Source organism: Rhinolophus hipposideros (assembly GCF_964194185.1).
Source record: "Rhinolophus hipposideros genome assembly, chromosome: 18".
NCBI lineage: Eukaryota > Metazoa > Chordata > Mammalia > Chiroptera > Rhinolophidae > Rhinolophus > Rhinolophus hipposideros.
The window spans coordinates 52,581,065-52,601,555 of NC_138064.1; the positions used below are offsets into that span (position 1 = coordinate 52,581,065).

Here is a 20,491-nt window from a genome sequence, read left to right on the forward strand (position 1 = left end):
GGATTAGGCAATGATTTCTAAAATATAACACCAAAATCACAGGTGTCGAAATAAAAAAAAATTAAATGGGCCTTCATCAAAATTAAAACTTTTGTATTTCAAATGACACCATTACTAACGTGAAAAGACAATTCACAAATTGGGAGAAAATATTTGCAAATCATATATAGATTAAGGGACATGTATCAAAATATATTTTAAAAATTTACAACTGTATAATAAAAAGACAAATAGCTCAATCCCAAAATGGGCAAAGAATCCAAACAGACATTTCTCCAAAGAACTTGTGCAAGTGGCTAATAAGCACATGAAAGGATGTGCAACATCATTAGTCACCAGGAGAAGGAAAATGAAAATAACGACATACCACTTCATATCCAGCAGATGGCGGTAATCAAAGACAGACAGAAATGAGCGTTGGTGAGAATGTGGAGAATTGACCCTCACACATCGCTAGTGAGAATGTAAAATGGTGCAGTCACTTTGGAAACAGTTTGACAACTCTTTCAAGTGTTAGCATAGTGTTACCACATAATACAACAATTCTACACCCAAGAAGAATGACAATACATGGCCACGCAAAAAGTGGTACAAGAATATTCACAGCAGCATTATTCATAATAATCAAAAGGAGGAAACAACCCATATGTCTATCAACTTATAAATGACTAAATAAAATATGGTACATCCATACAATGAAATATGATTAGGCCATAAAATGGAATGAAATACTGATACCTACTACAGTATGGATGTATCTAGAAAACCAATGAAAGAAGCCAGACAAGAAGGCCATGTATTGTATGAGTCCATTTACACAAAATATCCATAATTTATATGAAACTATCGAGAATGGGCAAACTTATAGCAAAATGAAGTAGATTAGTAGTTGGCTAGAGCTGAGAAGGGGAGGATAGAAGATAAGGAGTGGTGCCAATGGTTACAAGGTTTCTTTATTGGATGAAACTGTTCTAAAATTAGATTATGGTGATTACACAACTCTGTAAATATACTAAAAACCACTGAATTGTATACTCTGAACTGGTGAACTTCATGGTATGTGAACTGTATATCAAGAAAGCTATTAAGAAACCTAAAAGAGATGACTTAATATCATTTACATGTGTAATCATGATTCTTCAGTTTAGAATATCACACATATACTTTTATCAAGACCAATATACTAAACCCTTAATACAATTAACTAATTGTAGTAGTTCATACAATATACTGTTTTTTCTTTTAAATTATTTTACTCCAGAAATACCACTTTAATAATGTTTTTTAAAAGTTCTCCAGATGGCCTGAACCATTTTTATTTTATATACACATAATTAAACATCTTTTTGTGCTTGGAAAGAAATGTTTACAGATGTGTTTCTGGAGAACTGAAGAGGGAAGAGGAGAAATCAGAATGCTCTTTCACGAAACCCTCAACTTAGAAAAACTTGCCAACTATTCAATGATAACCAAAGAGGTGAACCAAATCCATGATTTTCTTGCCTGTTTCAGCATTCAGTGAAGTCTACTTATTTGACTGCTTATCACAATGTGTATCTCTGCATAAATTCCAACTTCTTCCTTCATTCGCTCACCTGCACCGGGATGACAGACTACACTGTTGTTCATAAAACGTTCATGTATTTACTCAGTGAGCTCTGGCCCAACAGTTACATTCACACTGTCCTTCCCACAGAGGTCCGTCAATGACATCAAATGCTAAATCGAAGGATGAAGAACATGTTATTGGCACCATTAACCCCGGCACCCTGCAGGTGGACAAAACATCCACACAGCAAAACTACCATGGCAAACTTGATGAGACAGATGATGGGTATCCCTCGCAGTGCAAAAGCAATCATGAAATTCCACCAATAAGCTGATTATTAAGAACACAACCCAACACAGAACAATCTCACCTTCAGAGTGCAAGTCTTACCACTTGGACATTACCTACCGTTTATATCATCTCTAGTACATTCTTTCATACCAATACCTTCAAGAAATAGAGCACAACTGTTTAAGAGCTCTACCTCCTGAAGCTGGAACTCAAAACGATATCCCACACCAGGATAATACTTAAACCACAGTGATCTACAAACATTTTAAATGTTCAATATTTTATGAGGGATTATTATTAAGAAGACATCTTAGAAGCAGATTCTCCAGCCCCACTCAAGCCTTCAGATAACTGCAGCCCCAGCCAAAATCTAGAATGAAAGCTTGTAAGAGACCCTCAACTGGAATCACACGGGTAAGACATGTTTTCATTTTCCAATTTTGAATTTTTGTAAGGGAATAAAAGATTATTGTTTTAAGCCACTTAAAAAAGCAAAGGCCTTCTTTATCCCTACTGAGTTTTACATAAAATATGTGTAACTTTCAAGTCCAGCTAAGTGAATCTATGTTACATCTCACATAACATATTCTACTAGAAAAGCAGTAAAGAAATACTTGAACAAAAGGAGTGTTAAAACTATTCTTCCTAAGGTCAACAAAGACAAAGAAGGTAGTTATTGTTTTTTCAGGAGAGAATCAGCTGCAGATATGAGCTAGAGAATGTTAGATTAAACCTGCAGTTCCCACTAATTAATCCCACAGACATTTTTATGTGAGGCTAATGAGGCTGGAACCTAAGGATCATAATGGGCTGTGGGATGGGAGGGAAGCTGGCAGGCTCTAACCAATGTCAGAGCTGGTGCCATCCTGGCTGCATGCCATGGAGTGGAATCAGATCTACAGACCTGCCCCTCAGCCATGACAATGAACTAAAACCAGTGCTTCAGAAACGCCAGGTAAGGTAGTGACCGGTATGCTTTCCTGCTCTATTGAAACAGCATACTGGCTCTACTCCCTTAAAGCAAACCGGTTATTTTACAGAGAGCACTGTATATATGCCACCCCTGTCCTCAAGATGACCCTGGAATCAAGGACCTTCAGTATTTGGAACTTAGATAGAAGTGTGGCCACTGGAGCCCATTAAGAAAGGAGAGGTACCGTGTTTCCCCGAAAAAAAGACCTAGCCAGACAATCAGCTCTAACGCATCTTTTGGAGCAAAAATTAATATTAAGACCCGCTCTCATTCTACTATAAGACCTGGTATAATATAATATAAATAATAAAGATAATATAATATATATAATAATGATAACATAATGTAATACCGGGTCTTACATTAATTTTTGTTCCACAAGATGTATTCGAGTTGACTGTCTTATTTTCAGGGAAACACAGTCCTTCAGTAAGGAAGATCCAGTGCCCAGACCAAATATGGACAAACACAGAACAAACTATCAAACTTTACCAGACTGGAAATCCTTTGGGCTTTCTCTTGCCCCTCCACCCTAACTGGCCAAATTTCAAAACCCTCCAACCATAACTTGCGCAGTTAACACCACCACCTGCCACCCTGATTTCCCTAACCCTTGAAACTTGTCCAGATCTCAAACTAGAAAAGAGATTTGAACAGTGTCTCCTGTCTCCTGCGGTCAACTCTGCATAAAGAAAAACCTTTCTTTTCTCCAAAGCTGATGTTATAGCTTTGGCTCCTGTGCACAGGGGGCAGCCGGCCCCTCCTCGGTAACACTATTATTCTGTGAAGCAGCAGAACAGGAAAAATGACAGATTAACTATCTGAAAACATTCAAAACCATTCGGTGTCTGGGCCTCAAAGTAGCCATTCTGTAGCTAGACATGGCCACACAAACAAGCAGAGATCACCACCTCCTTTCACTGAGCCCTAACTGAATATGAAATAATATTCAGAGTTCCAGTACAGTAGTAGCATTTTGTTATAAATATGGTTTAAAAAATATCACTGGTTAATAAAAATAGAAAAAAAAATTAATGACATTCTCCAAGCAGAAATATTGTTTTAAAACGTACTATATCTATTACATGTACATGTAAATGTACAAAAGGATTATTTTATGCTCTTATTTTTTAAATAGCACTAAGATAATAAAATATGCCAAGAACATGTCAGTAAAAAGTATCTGTAATTGTTCTAAAACTTTATCAAGTCCTGCAAGAGATTTTCTACAAGGGGAAAAGACACGAGTGTAATTGCCCTTTTGATATTTTTAAATGCTATCCTGTGTGTGTGGGGGCGGGAAAGGACAATATTTCAAAGCATTAGGAGGTACTTTGAGTAATGTCTCTCTTTCTCTCGCCCTACAGCTTTCAAAGTACTGTCAGTGAGAAACACTGAGGCCATACCTCCCCGAAGAGATAATAGTCTTATGATTTCATTACGTTGTTCATTCCCAAAATTTCTCCTATTTGATAGTCAGACATTAAAAATATTCAAAATAAATTAAAGAGCAAACAGAACCCCCCTCCAAGACTGTATGGGATGGCAGACACACAGCGTTTACCTTCTTCCCTCCGGTAACAAACTGCTTGCAGCTGGATCTCAGAAAATACGGATGTACGGCAATAATCTACAAGGGAACAAGGACCCAACAGGGGTTTAGGAGTCATGGTTAAAGTACAGAATGAAAACCCTTCATCCATTACAAGCAGCATGACCTAAAATTCATCCTTATATATTGGTAGGAAGTAATCTATTCAGGTAATAGTCTCCAATACTTTTGCTCTTGTGCAAAAAGATTTCGTCTACGAAGCTGGGTCAAAGCTGAAAGATGAGGCGAATTCGTTCTAATTTCTGGCTGAGTGAGGACCCTCTGAGTAGGCGCTCCAGCCTTAGAGACAGCAAGGTAGGTCAACCAAGGCAGCAAGACGTCACACCCGTTTGCAACTGACTATAATTCACAGATGGATCCCAGAGAAAGAACCTGACTACCTCCTCGCCCAGGATGCCTTCCAATGACTGAAGGCACCAGGTAGAGCAGGTGAGGCAATGCTGCCTCACAGACATTTAGTGCAGTTACACCACATAAGCTGCAGGACCCAAGACTTTTGGGGCTAACCATTCAGGACCTTCCCTTTTACCTCCAGCCTCAGTTTCTGACCCCTGTGGGGTTTCCAGGCGGGAATCCCGTCTGGTTCTAATGAATTTTTTTCGCTTTTCCATTCCCAAATCCCGAGAAAAGTTGGTCGGGAAATTGGGAAAATCAGCTCCTTGAGCCCAGTAATATCCATCCACAATGCAAAATAAACATACTACTCACAATGTATCTCTTATACATTTTTCCTATTTGTTGCTAGGGCTTCCAGGCGGAAATTTCTGCCCGTTCTCTCGGGAATTTATTTTTTGCTTTTCCATTCCCGAATCCCAAGAAAAACTGGTCAGGAAATTGGGAAAATCGGCTCCTTGAACCCAGTATCGGCCATCACTTAGTGGAAATGACTGATTGTGGAGAACAGAGAACAATTTATTATCTCGGGATTCGGGAACGGGAAAGCGAAAAAACTTCCTGAGAACAGGCAGGGAATCCCGCCTGGAAACCCTCGTCCCCTGGTTCTCATTCGCTTTCCACTCAGCCAGCCTCCTCCCAACTCCTTACTCAGGTTTCTCCCAAGGCCGCTCCCCCCTCATCACTGTCCACTTCATTTGTCAGTAGCTTTCTGAACGTCTAGTGGCACCACTCTGTGCAGCCCATCTTCAGGGCTCCCCTTTTGTGGCTGTAAGGTTACATATCCTCTGCTTCCTTATCTTTTTATACCCGAATCCATGTAATCACTAACAAAAGACATTTTGTTTTTTCCTAACCTAACATACAGAATATTTCTAGGTATTAATAAAACCCACACAATTATACTTTCCATAAACCTTCAATACATTTTGTATTATTATTTAATACATTTCCATCTTCCAATGGAATAGATTCCTCTTCCTCCACTGTCATTTTTAGGGCTTGGAGCATGACTCTTTGCTTTTCTAACCATTCCTGCCTCCCAGATTAGCCCTTCTTCCCTTTCACACTTTCCTAATTCCACCTAGTTAGCAACCAAATCATTTATGCATTCTGTTGTTTCACATTCTTAAAACCTCTTGTAAGAGTCCTTCTAGCTCTTACAATACCGTGTTTCCCTGAAAATGAGACCTAGCCGGACAATCAGCTCTAACGTGTCTTTTTTGCTCCAAAAGACACGTTAGAGCTGATTGTCCGGCTAGGTCTTATATTTGGAGAAACACGGTACATAACCTTAGAGAGCAACTGCTGTTACAGACATCTCCTATGTGACACAGTCACATTATCCTATCCCTGCTTCCCTTCAACTCTAAGAAAACAAGGCCACCAGGGTCGCTGGCCCTCTTCACTCAACTCAGCAGAGGCAGGCTCGTCTCACCTCCTTCGGGCCTGTCTCACAGGTCAAGGCTGCAGGACCCTTCCCCGAAACGATCATCCCTCCCTGTGAGGCTGATCCCATTCCTTGGTGGCTCTCCTCTAGGTATCCCCTTTCTTTTGTTTTCAGTCTCCCCTCCTACTGACTTTTTACCATCCACTAAAATATGATCTGCAGAAACCTTCCCTGATTTCTCTTCTTCCTTACCAAATTTCTAGGAAGAGTCTGTGCTAGTTGTTTCTACTTCTTTATCTCCAATTTACTTAACATATGGTGTCCTCCTGCTCCTGAAATTGTCCTAAGGCTGCCAGTTAGTGCATAATTTCCAAATAAAACGCCCTATTTCAGTTCTCACCTCGTGTCCTCTCCATAGTGCTGCCCACTTCTTCCTTCTGGAAACCCTCTCCCCTTTGGCTTCCTGACACCACTCTTTTGGATCCTCTCTGTTCCCTCCAACGGTTCTTCACAGATCCCTTACTGGCTTCCTGTACCAGCTCTCACCCCCACCACTCATTCTAGAATTTCACCATCAGTTCTCTTCTCACTCATTAACTTTTAACTAGGTGATACCTTTAAAAATGGCTTCATCTTACTCAACTATGGTTATCAACTTTGTGTTTTTAGGGCCAATCTCCATCTTAAGCTCTATACCGCTATTTCCAAAACCTCTATAACATACCAATGTACTACATTATTTAAACTCAAGACCAAATCAGCAATGCCTTTACTCAAATCACCCTTATTGCAAGATGGCATCTGCACACACTAACGACAAAGAAGAACCTAGATTAACCCTCAGGGCCTCATCTTCCATCAGCCTCATCAAAGCCATCGCTGAGGCTTGTTAAGTCTACCTCCCAAACACTTTCCAAATTCATTTCTTCTACTACTTCTTGAATACAGGAACACTTCATTTACTATGCTTCGTATGTGTTGCGTTTTTTACAAACTGAAGGCAAGACCCTCAACCAGCAAAAAGATTATGACTCACTTTATTGCGATGCTTTATTGTGGTGACTTGGAACCAAACCCTCACTAGTGGAGGTAGGCCTGTACTCACTACTACTCTTTTTATTGAGATCCTGTAATGTCCTGCCTAGAGTACCGTATTCACATTCTAAACTGTCTCTTGTGCCCACTCTCCCCCTTAAACCACCCTCTATTCCGACAGATTTTATTTTCTCAAACACCATCTGATCCTCTCTCTCCTTTAGCTGTTGATACGTAAACGTTAGAATAAACAACTGAAAAAAATAAATGACTCCTTTAACAACTACAATAATCACTTGAACTACATAACTATTATCTAAAGCTGCTCATCCTGCCTTGTGGCTATCAGCCTCCCAATCTATACTGTACATAGTCGCCATATTACCTTTCCTTCAGCTTAGCTCAGTTTGTCACTTCTCTGCTCTTAAACATTCAATAAGTTTTCCGTATCTACCAGATGGAGTCCAAATGCCTTAGCCTGGATATAAAACAAACCCCAATCTGCCCGTACAGCAATCCTACAGTCAGAATTTTATGCACCATCTACACTAGAATATTTGCTACTTCCTGATCACAACCGAACTTTCTAGCCTCTCCATTTGTATTACATTATTCTTCCAATGGAAGGGCCAGCTTCTCCATCTACCCTGTGCATTTATGTAAGCCCAAGCAATCACCACTCCCTGTATGAAGCCATCCCTAACAAGAATAGCCCAAAGTAACTTCTCTCAGCTTGGGACTCCTTAATATTGTTTTTACCAACTTGAGGTGTGTGTGTGTGTGTGTGTGTGTGTCTTGTGTGTGTGTGTCTGTGTGTGTGTGTTCGCATCCACTACAAGAAAAGATTCCTGAGGACAGACTGAGTCATAATCACACCATACACCCCGTGCTCCTTACAGCATCAAATAGTATCTAGTACATCGTAAATGCTTAAGAGATGCTTACTGACAAAATTAATGGAAGACTGGTGTTGCTCAAAGTACCCTTATGGACTTCGTTGAAAAGACCCTTAGAAAGATTAAAACTTACTGAATACTTACTTTAATGGGACAGTCAAAAGTCTCATGAAATTCTTCTCCAGAATACAGTCCAAACACCTGCACCTAAAAAGTAAACAGATCCTGTTAGTTCTCCATGAGAGTAACAAAGACGGCTGCCGAGTCAGTGAGAACACCTACTTTCAAAAATAATAAATAGGGCCAGCCTGGTGGCTCAGGCAGTTAGAGCTCTATGCTCCTAACTCCGAAGGCTGCCGCTTCAATTCCCACATGGCCAGTGGGCTCTCAATCACAAGGTTGCCACTTCGACTCCCGAAAGTGATGGTGGGCTGAGCCCCTGCAACTAAGATTGAACATGGCACCTTGAGATGAGCTGCAGCTGAGCTCCTGGATGGTTCAGTTGGTTGGAGTGCGTCCTCTCAACCACAAGGCTGCCGGTTCAACTCCTACAAGGGATGGTGGGCTGAGCCCCCTGCAACTAGCAACGGCAACTGGACCTGGAGCTGAGCTGCGCCCTCCACAACTAAGACTGAAAGGACAACAACTTGAAGCTGAATGGCACCCTCCATAACTAAGATTGAAGGGACAACAACTTGACTTGGGAAAAAAAAAAAGTCCAAAAAAACAAAGAAAAAAAACAATAAAAAGTAGAACAGACTTAGTAAGGCCCTTGTGATCTCTATTAAATATCCAATGAAAACAATTCTATCAGGGCAAGAGTACTCTGCTGCAATTAGCTTTTGTAAGCATCCCATGGTAGAGTTCCCTTTCAAATATCTTACGCAGCTCTTCATATATATGTGTCAGCCACGCACATCAACGTAAGTGAGATCAGATGAACTGCACTCCATTTACAATCTTCTGCGGAATCTACTAAGAATGCATAAATGTCTGATTTATGTCTCTACTTATTAGTGCCTCCTAAAGTGGTTCCAGGCTACTTTATTCATGCTTAAATTTTTCTGACTGGTTTACTTTTAAAAAATTGAATATACACCCTGTAATGGGTATAAATTTACAGCTTGATAAATTTTATGACCTGAACACATTCCTGCAACCACCACTGCTACCGTGAAATCTATCACCACAGACAAGGTGTGCGGGTGTTTGAATTTTATATAAACGAAACCATACGCTATTTCACTGGATTCTTTCACTCAACATTTTCTTCATGAGATTTATCAATACTGTTGTATATAGCAGGAGCTGATTTTTTTCATTGCAGTATAGTATTTTAATGTATAAAATCTATGTATTCATCTTCCATCGGTCATTTGGGTTGTTTCCAGATTGGGGCTATTATGATAATGGTACAATGAACATGCTTTACAAATCTTTTGATGCACTTATATACACATTTATGAAGCATATATAATTAGGAATAAAATTGTTGAGTCATAGGTTATGCTCTATTCACATTTAACTGACAGCCAAACTATTTCAAAGAGTGCTTTTGATCAATTTACACTCTTACTAGCAGAGCATAAGAATTCCAGGAGCCCTGAAACACTTGGAACTAACTATCTGGGCCACTTAGCAGTATTTCCCAGCACTATGTGTGTTCGTGGTTTTGCTGATCTCTAGAAAAGTGGTATTATTTCTTTAAATTGTGTAAAACTTCACTAATGAAAGCATCTGGGTCTAATGGCTTCTTAATTATAAATTCAATTTCTTAAATAGATATAAAAACTATTCAGACTTTCAATTTCTTTTTAATCTTGGTAAGTTGTGAGTGGTTCATTGTTGCAAGTTCAAAGAGGAAAATTTACTCATAATTCTTGGAAACAAATCTATTCACTAAAAGATAACATTTTTAGGACACTCCATTCATTTTCTGACTACTATTTTTATACATTGTGCCAAGTACATTATTTGGGTTCTAATAACAGCACATGGAACAATGTAACACGGGAAATCTGATTTACCCTGAGGTAGTCTGTCAGAATGCATTCTTAACGTGACAATACATCTTTACCCACACCACCTTGCTTCTGATTGTTCAGAAGGTATCAAATCATTATTTTTATGTAAATGTATAAGCATAGGATGCAAAAACTTACAAAATAGTGGTTTGAAGCAGGAAAGAAAAACATTGCATTCAGAGTTTCACTTTACTCAAGGGACGTTTAACTTGACTGATTCCCCAAAATCCAAGAAAACTGAGTGAAGTAAAGGAAGTACTAGATCATCTGAAACTTAACAGAGAAAATCACAAGTGGGTAACTAACTGAAGTTGTCTCAATGCAAACTGATGCAGAACTAGGAAGTTTAAATTCTTCTAACATAAGCTATTTCCATTCTGTACATGTGACAACATGGTCCTGTATCAAATCTTACAGTATTACTAATAACAGAACCCTAAGTGCTGCCCCATGCTTTATCTCAGTGGTTCTCAAACCTGACTGCACTGCCCAGTTATTAAGGGCTAGACCCCACCCTAGACGAATCAGATTTTCTGGTGGAATTCTATTTTAAAGGTCCACGACTGACAGGATATAGCCAGCACTGAAAATCCTGCTCTTCCTTAGTTGGTCCTGATAACAACACTGCCAGGTACGAGAGCAAACATCATTATACCTGTGTAACAGACAAGTCCACAAGAGAATAAATTACTTGCCTAAGGTCACTAAAAGCAAGAAAAGTGTTCCCATACTACCATCATATGAGATTACCTAAAATTTGCAAATAAGTTATCTTTCTACATAAAGTGTTAAAAATAGGGGGGGGGGGAACATTCAGTCCTAAATATTTGCCAAACTAAAGTGAAGGTGAATATTAGACTTTGAATTATGCAACTCTATGACACAGGTTGAAAAATGAAACAGACTATTCATTCAAAAGGATAAACTTCCTTCTGCCTATAGCAGAGTAAAAGGTGATTTTAAGAACAAATGTTAAATGATATTTATCGTGGGGAAAATTATCTGAGATGTAAACAAATGATGTATAAACCTGTTGAAAAAGACTGAGGTATGAGTAAACGAGAAGATAAATATTAGGATTGTGAATCTAATGGTGAAAATTAAATTATAAATTGCCAGGGATAAATGTCTTTTAAAAATTATGAATCCATACTGAAGATAGAGACTGATGAGGAGGAACAAACAGAAAAGAGAACAAATCACAGAAGTTCTCAGCAACCAGGCTGATACTCATCACGATCCTTGAGAACTAATTAGAAGCAAAAATGCCACTGTCACACTGATTCAGAGAGGGGCTGGATCAGAGTTTGCTGAAGGCAGCAAAGAAAGATCTGAACTCTTGGGTCACTCTCTATTAGTATGCTTAACTAAATAGTATTTTCCTCAACTGTCCTTATTTTCTCCTTCAGCATAAAAACAAATATTGTAACTTCACAAGACAAATCTCAGAAACTTTATCAGCGCAAGCAGGGTGATTTGTAAAACCTTCAGTGTTGCGGCTCATTTCACTTATGTGACAGCTCAAACTAGTTGATCCTAAGTTATGCTGCTAAATCTAATAAATTCCCAAACAAATCTCATTCATTTCCTCTCTCTCTCTATTTATTTTAGCATTTTGTCAGTAAATATCATAATCATTTGTGAAGAGATTCCATTGAATGACAGCCTAGAGAGCTTTCAGGAAGACCTCAACTAAGAATCATACAAAGGTTAAAACAGAGATGATCCTTTTAAAAATGGTATCCCCGTAGCAGCCCTAACAACCTCCCCCAATTTGTCACCAAACTACCTAATGAAGAAAAAGAGAATTCAGAACAATTGGCCTTATGGTCAATCTACTGCAAAGTACTAGAGTTTCTCATTAACTACAAAGAAGTAGGTAAGTGATATGTGTTTTACTGCCTGACGTAAAGGAGAGCTACCCTCATGAAACAGTAAGTTAAGGTATGGTTCCCTCTCCCCTTAGCATGAATTTCTACGGATCTGCCACCCAGAAAACTGGGTGACACCCCATCTGATGTAGAGGGACTGTGTGTGAGGTGGCCAGAGTGTCAGACAACCCTCCCAGTTGGTACTTCCCTTGTAAAAACCTCTCTCAAATCCCAGCTTCCAAATAACAACAAGTGATTAGAACAGGATGAACACAGAAACTGTCATGACATCAAGGGAGGGAGCTGAAGGGACCCTCACAGGGAAGACTGGTTTCCACATTCTCCACCCATGTTGAGAGTCAAAGAGATAAGAGAGAGAGATGGTAGCAGAGGTTCCCACCTCTCCCTGGGGCAGCTGTCAGCGGGTTCCCTCTGGTCAGAGGAAATTAACAGCAGCCTGTGTGGAGCTAAGAAGTGATCCCACAAGCCCCAAAGGAGGATGTGCATGGCCCAGGGCAGCCAGACACCATCTCGATGCTAACCCAGGTTCAGAAAGAGTTTGTTCTGTATTGGATTAAACAAGCAACAAAAACACACTAAGAGCTGTAAAAAGAATACCGCAAAACACAATTCCAATGACTCAGAGGGAGAAAAACCATACCTTTCAAAATGTTTCAATAGTAACCAGAAAAGAAAGGAAAACTAGAAAACTCTTTGGCGACTTCAGTAAGAAACGACCTCCGTGAGCCTGGGGCAGAAAGACAGAATGAGGATGTGGCCACGGTGATGGTGAAAAAGATAAGAGCTAACAGTTCCTACAGGCTTCTTCTGCTCCAGGAACTTTTCCACACAATTTTCATACATTAACTCACTTATTCCTCCTAATAACCAATGAGGTACGTATTGTTATGACCTCCATTTTATAGAGAAGGAAACAGATTGAGGGACAGAGAGTAATGAATAACTTAGCTCACATCACACAGCGAAAATGTGGCAGGTAATTCCACTCCTAACCATCATCAGACCATATTGCCTGACACTCTATAAGAAGTTGTCATTTTAAAAAAGTAAATATGTATCCGGCTGATATGAAAATAGAGCTGAGACACACAGAAAGATTTCAGGAAAATTAAAAACACAAAATGGAATAAAACTCCACTCCACAAAGCAACGCTGACACTGGAACAAAAGCAAATCAGCAAGAAAAAAAACCAAGAGAAACGCTCCCTAACCACAAAGAAATAAGAGAATAAAAACAATAAGAGAGCTAAGCCCATATGTGGTGGGGGGGTGTGCCACACTCTATGACCATGTTTTCTTACAACTTAAGTATATTAGAAAGAAGAGCAAGGGTGAATAGAGCTAATCCACTCATCCTCTTAACCTTGAAAAGTTTAGGTATAGCAATTCGGGAGGGGAAGAGGCCAGAATACAGTGGGATAAGGAATGAATGGTGAGCAATAAAAACGGTTAATACAGACTGAGAGCTCCCGTGCACCTGGCACTCGGGACATTCCCTGGCAGGACCCCCACTGTGCCCACTGCCAGCGGAGGAAGCGGAGGCACTGACAGAGCAAACGCGGTGCCTGCTGCCCAGGCACGCGGAACACAGAGATAGCTCTCTCTCAGCCTCTGCACGATACTGCCTCCAGCCTAAGTATTATTGAATTTCTTTGAAGAAATGAGAACAAAAGGAACTGAAGCAATAATCCAAATCAGAACTGAAGAAAACTTTCCTGAAATGAAAACAATACTTCAGAATATAGATCAAAAGGACTTACTGTGTTCCAGACAAAAATTAATGAAAACAGACCCAAACAAGACATAACTTAGCAAACTGAATTACAAACATCACTTATTGTTGTCGTCGTTATTGTTATTAGTCTGAGTTCCAAGGCAGGACAAGAAAAAAATTAAAAAGGTTTTGTGAAAGAACAAAAGTAGGCTGACCTCACATGTATCTACAAAGATAAAGGTCACACAAAAGGGAACAATCTCAAAAATTTTGAGAGAAAATATTTCAACCCAGAACTCTATTTCTAAACTGATTCTAGTTTATGTATGAAGGAAATACATGAGATCAGAAAATAAACTTACATGTACTTATCAGAAAGTTACCTAAAAATGTTTCCAGTAAACTGAAACCACTCCCCTCACTCACACATAAGATATGTGTGTAAGTGTATCTCAAAATTTAGAACTCAAGCACAGAGAAGTTACGGAATAAAAAGACAGAAATGAGTACCAGCTGAATAAACAGAGGAAATTTTAAACAACTGTTAACATTATGATTTTCAAGCAATATAAATATCAAAGGTTATCCTTTGATATTTATAAATAGAACATATAAATATGTTAATATAAATATATAAATAGAACATAATTATTTATATAGGAGTCTTAATATACTGAGGAAAGAGAAATCACAACAACCATTGAAAGATGCATTCAATCTAGATATTTGGAGTTTATCTTTATAATAATCTTTATTTTTATCATCACTAACCACTTTACCAGATCACTCTACACTGGCTACCCAATTTTCATGCCATTGACTAAACCACAGCAAGGGCTAGCTAACATAAAAATGTGCACTGAAACACTTATTTTCAATTCTATCAGTGCCAATAAAATACATGAGAAAACCATTTTTTAAAATGTGTCATGGGTCTACATCAAAACAAAGCAGTTATAAATTTGACTAAAATGAGAAAACAGAGGTGTCTGCCAAGAAGTGTACTGCAAGATATCTGAGGGTCATCTCATTATCCACCAGACACAGTGGTTTAAAAGCCCCACGCTGCCACATCAAATAATAATTCTCCAACATTTAAAGCTCTGAAAATTCCTAGATAAAAAGCATCTCAGTAAAAATTATTTTCCAATTAAAAAAACGAGTATTCTCTTTCCACAAATTAGTTCAATTAAATTGGTATCAGTCCAGAAGGAATTCCTCATCATTAAGAAAACAAAATGAAGATGATCTTTCTTACAAATACACAAACACAAGAATGTTCCGATAGTTTGGATAATTCTTTTCAATTTCTGCACATACCAACTCTTCCCTCAATCTTTCTTTGAGTCTCGTTCATCTCAGAATTTCAGAAGGTACTATAAAATCTGACAGTGCCTTTTGAAAAGCACAAATGTTCCAATTACTATTTCAAAAGACTCTTTAAGAAGCATTAGGCTGAGATATATAAAATGCATTCTTGTATGTCAAGACTTCATTTTTCTTTTGTTAACAGATTAAGTGGGTATAAATCTTTTATACTGAGTACACTGTTTTTAATTTACTCATCCTAATGGCCCATTGAATTTAGATCACATGAAAAATACAAAATTAGATTAGGAAATCTGTTCTCTTCATTTAGGAATAGGTGAGGTTTTGTAATGATTCTTAATGCATTCTCTTCTTAAACTATTATTTTAGAAAAGAAGCTTAAATACACGGTGCATTTGAATTTTATCATTGCAAACCAACATCAGAAAGGACTTCCATCGACTGAAAAACAAAAAAGACATTCTTATAAGTGGAAAATCAATCACCACAACCACTAAATGTCACAGCTCAACATCAGCAAGAACTGATAATTGTTAGTTATACACTGCACAAATGATGTATGTCCTCGGTCGAGGAAGTGGGTGCGGGTTTTTAGAAAACTGTACATATATTGATTTTACATTTATTTAATGTGGCCATTGTAAGACACTTTATTTTTCTGATAAACTATGATTGCTTATCAAAAGATTCTATAATTCAAGAGCAACATTCATAACTTGTGTGAAAATGAAAACCACTGGCCCACAGAAATCAGGCCCACAAAATCCAATTTTGTGGATTTATGGCAGAAAGGCATTAAACTACTGTCTTGCAGGAACTGCACAGTAGTCACTGAAGTATAAGTGGCCTAGCAGTAATGATTAAGGTGACACATCCCCCTGCCACAGCTGTTAATCAGCTTAATACTAGTTACATTATTGACATTCTTGTAATTACTTTTCCTAAGGCACATTTGTGCAAAATGTATTTTACTTTAATTATGAGCCATCGAAAGCAAGTCCAATACTCAAAAAGAATAAGCCAGGTTCTCCTATGCAGGTAAATAGTAGGCAGAGGGCTTCCGAGCACTTGGAGTTGGGTGACATCCCAGAGCCCTGCTTTCCACGTGACCAACAGCGCCATACCTTGCCGTCCTCCGAACACACGCCCATGTGCTCTCCACTTTCATCCAGGCTAATCTGATTTATCTTCACAGGACTCTATTAAAAAAAACAAACATGTCAAACTTTAGGAAAATAATAATCAAACACCTTGGCTCTCTGTAAATTTAAGTGATACAACTTGTCTATTAGTTTAGATGCATGAGTCCAAGACATATTTTTTTTGTAAATGAAAATGGTAAAATACAGATTTGTTCCCAGACATGTAATATGCCCAGAAAGCTAAGACTTCCCCAAGTTATCTACTTCACACGTGAGGTCCCTAAAATGTTGTTATTCTTACATGTTATATGCCTTTTTACTTGTTCCGTTCTATTTATTCCACACTTCTAAAATTCTTTCCCAACTAAATCCATTAAAAGAACTAAACAAAAGCCAAAATAGAAATCATGATGTAAAGAAATTTTTAATTGTTTTAGTTTGGTTCACCAGGCAATATATTTGTTTTTCTCTTATAAATTAGTAAGCCAACTTTTATTTATACTTTATGCTCAGTACTTTCTGGGGGAAACCCACAGGGTCTAGTTGATATTAATTAACTTTGTCATCCCCCATTCTTTTGAGTAATGTAAAATTTAAAAATTTGTGAAGATACAAATCAGGCTTTCTACTTTGGATGTATTTTCCCAAGTGTAAATGCACAACTGTGCTTTTAATATTTTTCACAGCTTTCCAGTTCTCTATGTAGCCAACTGTTTTCTTACTAAATGGTGGATATTCTCATAGAAGTAAAAAATCAACAAATGTTGACATTAAAACAACGACAATCTCTTTTTTTCCTTCTGGAATAATGACAGTTTCCAAATGTCTTACACAAAGCGTGATAGGAACAAACTAACCATGGAAAGTAAGCCTTCATCGATTATAATATGAGCTTGCTAATCAGTTATTTTTAATATCTCATGATAAAAGAGTTTGGTTTATTAAGAATGAATGGAAATATACAAAATTGAATGTTGGATCTTCCTCAATGGAAGGTACCTCAGGGCTCGTTAGAAAGCGAAGGTGAGGGCAGACCAAGACCCTCAGAAGGCAACCTGCGACTGACCCACGCTGCTGAGGATCCCCGGGTACTGGCTGACCCAGCTGGCCACAGAATCCTTTCCCATCCTGAGCCCTAAATCACCACTCAAGCCATCTCTTTACAAGTTCCTAGAATATTAGAAGAGGAACGGACCTTGAAGAGGGCTACTTGATCCATTTCACAGGAAAAGCAACTGAAGCCCATGGAGAAGAATCACAACAGAGAAAAAACAGGGCCAGCGCTTCAGCCCTGAGTGGTGAAGGGGCACCCTGCAAAGGGAGTGGTGTGATGGACAAAGCAAAGGCTGGTGGGGGAGCACTGATGCCAACGTGTCTGCATTTCTGGTGGAGAAGTCTGAAGTCTGGCTCAGCGTCTAGTCTTTGGAAAATGCTTTCCTCACGGAATATCTTCCGTTAACAGTTTCCTTATTCTGATGTTTTGTTCACCAAACAACATTTTAATACTCATTTTACTCTTGGCAAATATAAATTCCACATACTTTGATTATAATCTACCTCAAATTATAATATAATCGGTGCGTGGAGCCTGATCAATGTCAAGGTTTCCTGTCCTGTCTGATACTGTACTATCCACATGTGACCATTTATGCAGAAAGTTAGTTAAAATTAAACTAAATTAAGAATTCAGTTCCTCAGTTGCACCAAGATATGCCAAGTGTAGAAAGCCACATGTGACCAACTTTACCATATTACAAGGACACATTATGGAAGGCTTTCACCACTGCAGAAAGTTCTACTGGACAGTGCAGTTCCAGGCACAAAACCGAGCCCCAGTGCTGACTGTAGTCCTCCTTTACAAGGCCCTTCTTCACTGCAGCTTACACTCAGAAGTGTATTTTCTTTGCACACACACATCAATATTGATGTAATTTGTTCTTGGACTTGTACTAAAAAAGCTCGGAGCTCGTACATGGCCTGTACTAATATTCTCTGAATCACGCTGTATCATTTCCAAAGATCTGGAAGCCTCATTAGCTGATCCTCACAGCTTCAGGGGAAAGCGGCCAGCGCAGGCTGGCTACCTGCACCTCACGACAGAAAAATGAGACCTTGGAGTTTCTGCCAGTTGTCTGGAACTACAGTGCCTACTATTCAAAGACCAGGCCACACAGTGGCATTCTATGCACAAGTAAGCCAAACTTTTCATTCTAGTGTTTCTTCCTGAGCAGAATATGATTGAACCACCACATAAGCAATATTAGAGAGGAAAACAAATCATACCTACAAAGTATGAGAATTCTCTTTCCCTCACTTCTGTTAGCAATTGAAGTGTTTTTCTTTTAACCTTTTTTTCTGCCAAAGATCAATATTCATTGATTTATTTCCCTAACTGCTACTAAATTAAAGTATTTTTCTTAAGTCTGTCCGCCAATTAATTTGCTCTTCTGCAAACTGCTTCTTTACTTTTCTTACCCATTTTTCTATTAACATGTTTGATGTTTTCTTGTCAATTTCCTTTTTTTATTTTTAGGGTATGAGGTCTTGGTACAATTCTTTACCCAGACATTGTATATGGTGTCTCTTACATTTCTTTGCAAGATGGATATTGCTTTATTTCTAACATTTAAGTCTTTAATACTTTAGGGATTCATTTTATTTTCTTTCAAATGGATATCCAGTTGGCCTAGCCTTACTTATTAAATAACTCATCCTTCTCATCCTAAAGAGACCTGTTTATCAAACAATACATGTTTATATACACTGAAGTAATCTTCTGGGTTTTCAATTATGGTCTCTTTGTCCACTGCTATATTAATTCAACATTGATCTAATTATATAGAATGTATGAAGTATGTTCTGATATTTAGTAAGACAACACCCAGTCACAATTCTTCACACTTTTCATGGCTTTTCTCAAGGATTTTTATTATTCCATGTAAATTTTAAGATGAAGTGACCCCATATTGCTAAACACAATGGTCATTGTTTAATTCTAACTTACTTTCCCTAATAGGAGCATATTACATTGCTCACAGCTCTCTCTGCTTTGCTTCCAGGAAATCATACTTGTTTTTCCTTTAAATTTCTAGTTGCTCCTCTCAGACTCTTTGGGTGGGTACTCCTGACCCCTTGATCTCTATTTCATGGCTCGGTCCTTGCCTATCTTCCTATTCACATCTACACTGCCTCCCTCGGTATTCTCTTCCACGTCATGGAATGACTCCTAAATTTTCATCTCCAGATGGGACCCCTCCCTATTACAGACCAATACACAGAACTGCCTATTTGATATATGGACTTGGATGCCTAACGGGAATCCTAACTAAAACATATCCTGAAACTCCCTCATAAAAGGGCCCTTCTTGATGACCTCCCTATCTCAGTTAAGGGCTAGTACATTCTTCTAGTGGCTCAGGGCAAAATCCTTTGGAGCCATCCTGTCGTGCTTTTAACATTCTATGTTTATCTGTCAGCAATTACTACCATCTTTGCAAACAAAATTTATCCAGAATTTTCCTCACCCTTCAGCTGTCATCCAGGTGGAAAGCGCCATCATTCTTCTTTAATTTATGGTCTCTTAACTAATAGAGCATTTGCTTAAAACACCCCCAATGGCCTCCCATCTCAGGATGAAGTTTTTGCTACGACCTCACAGTCCCAAATGACCTCCTTACAACCCTCCCTCCAACTTCTGACCTCATCGGCTCTGCCTTGTTCTCTCCTCCAGCCATGAGGGCCTTCTTGCTGTTTCTCCTGCCTTAGTCTTTACATTTGTTTGCTCGTGCAGGAAAGCTCTGCTGCCAGCTTTTCGCTGGTACCATGTTTCCCCAAAAATAAGACAGGGTCTTATTAATTTTCGCTCCAAAAGATGTGTTAGGGCGTATTTTCAGGGGATGTCTTATTTTTTTCATGTACAACAATTTACATTTGTTCAAATACAGCCACGTCATCTTCTTCAGGAACATCGTCATAACGTACTAAATGCGTCCATCTAGCTGATGATCTTAACTGGTGCTTCTTTTCGGAATCGGTCTTATTTTCAGGAAACATGATAGTCATTTTTCTCATAATGCTCTCTGGCCATCTGATCTAAAATTTCAAAATTTTTCCCAAACGTTTTTTAACTCTTTCACTGCTTTTTTTTTTTTCCTTAGCACTTACCACTATTTTACTTATGCATTTTACTTATTTTTGTATTTTACTTATGTATTGTAGTTATTTATCTTATTCACTGTCATATTTACTCAC

The 20,491-nt window shown here is 38.5% G+C and overlaps 1 protein-coding gene across 2 annotated transcripts in view; it reads right to left on the reverse strand.

Moving 5' to 3' along the window:
• The window catches only part of VPS41 (VPS41 subunit of HOPS complex), a 162,311-nt gene that overhangs the window by 88,243 nt on the left and 53,577 nt on the right, over nucleotides 1–20,491 (reverse strand). For both annotated transcript variants that reach the window (XM_081079906.1, XM_081079907.1), the window contains 3 exons: nucleotides 16,223–16,297; nucleotides 8,284–8,346; nucleotides 4,378–4,443 (listed from right to left, as the gene is read on the reverse strand). In XM_081079906.1, coding sequence (XP_080936032.1) covers nucleotides 4,378–4,443; nucleotides 8,284–8,346; nucleotides 16,223–16,297 — 204 coding nt within the window. The remainder of the gene's footprint in view (nucleotides 1–4,377; nucleotides 4,444–8,283; nucleotides 8,347–16,222; nucleotides 16,298–20,491) is intronic.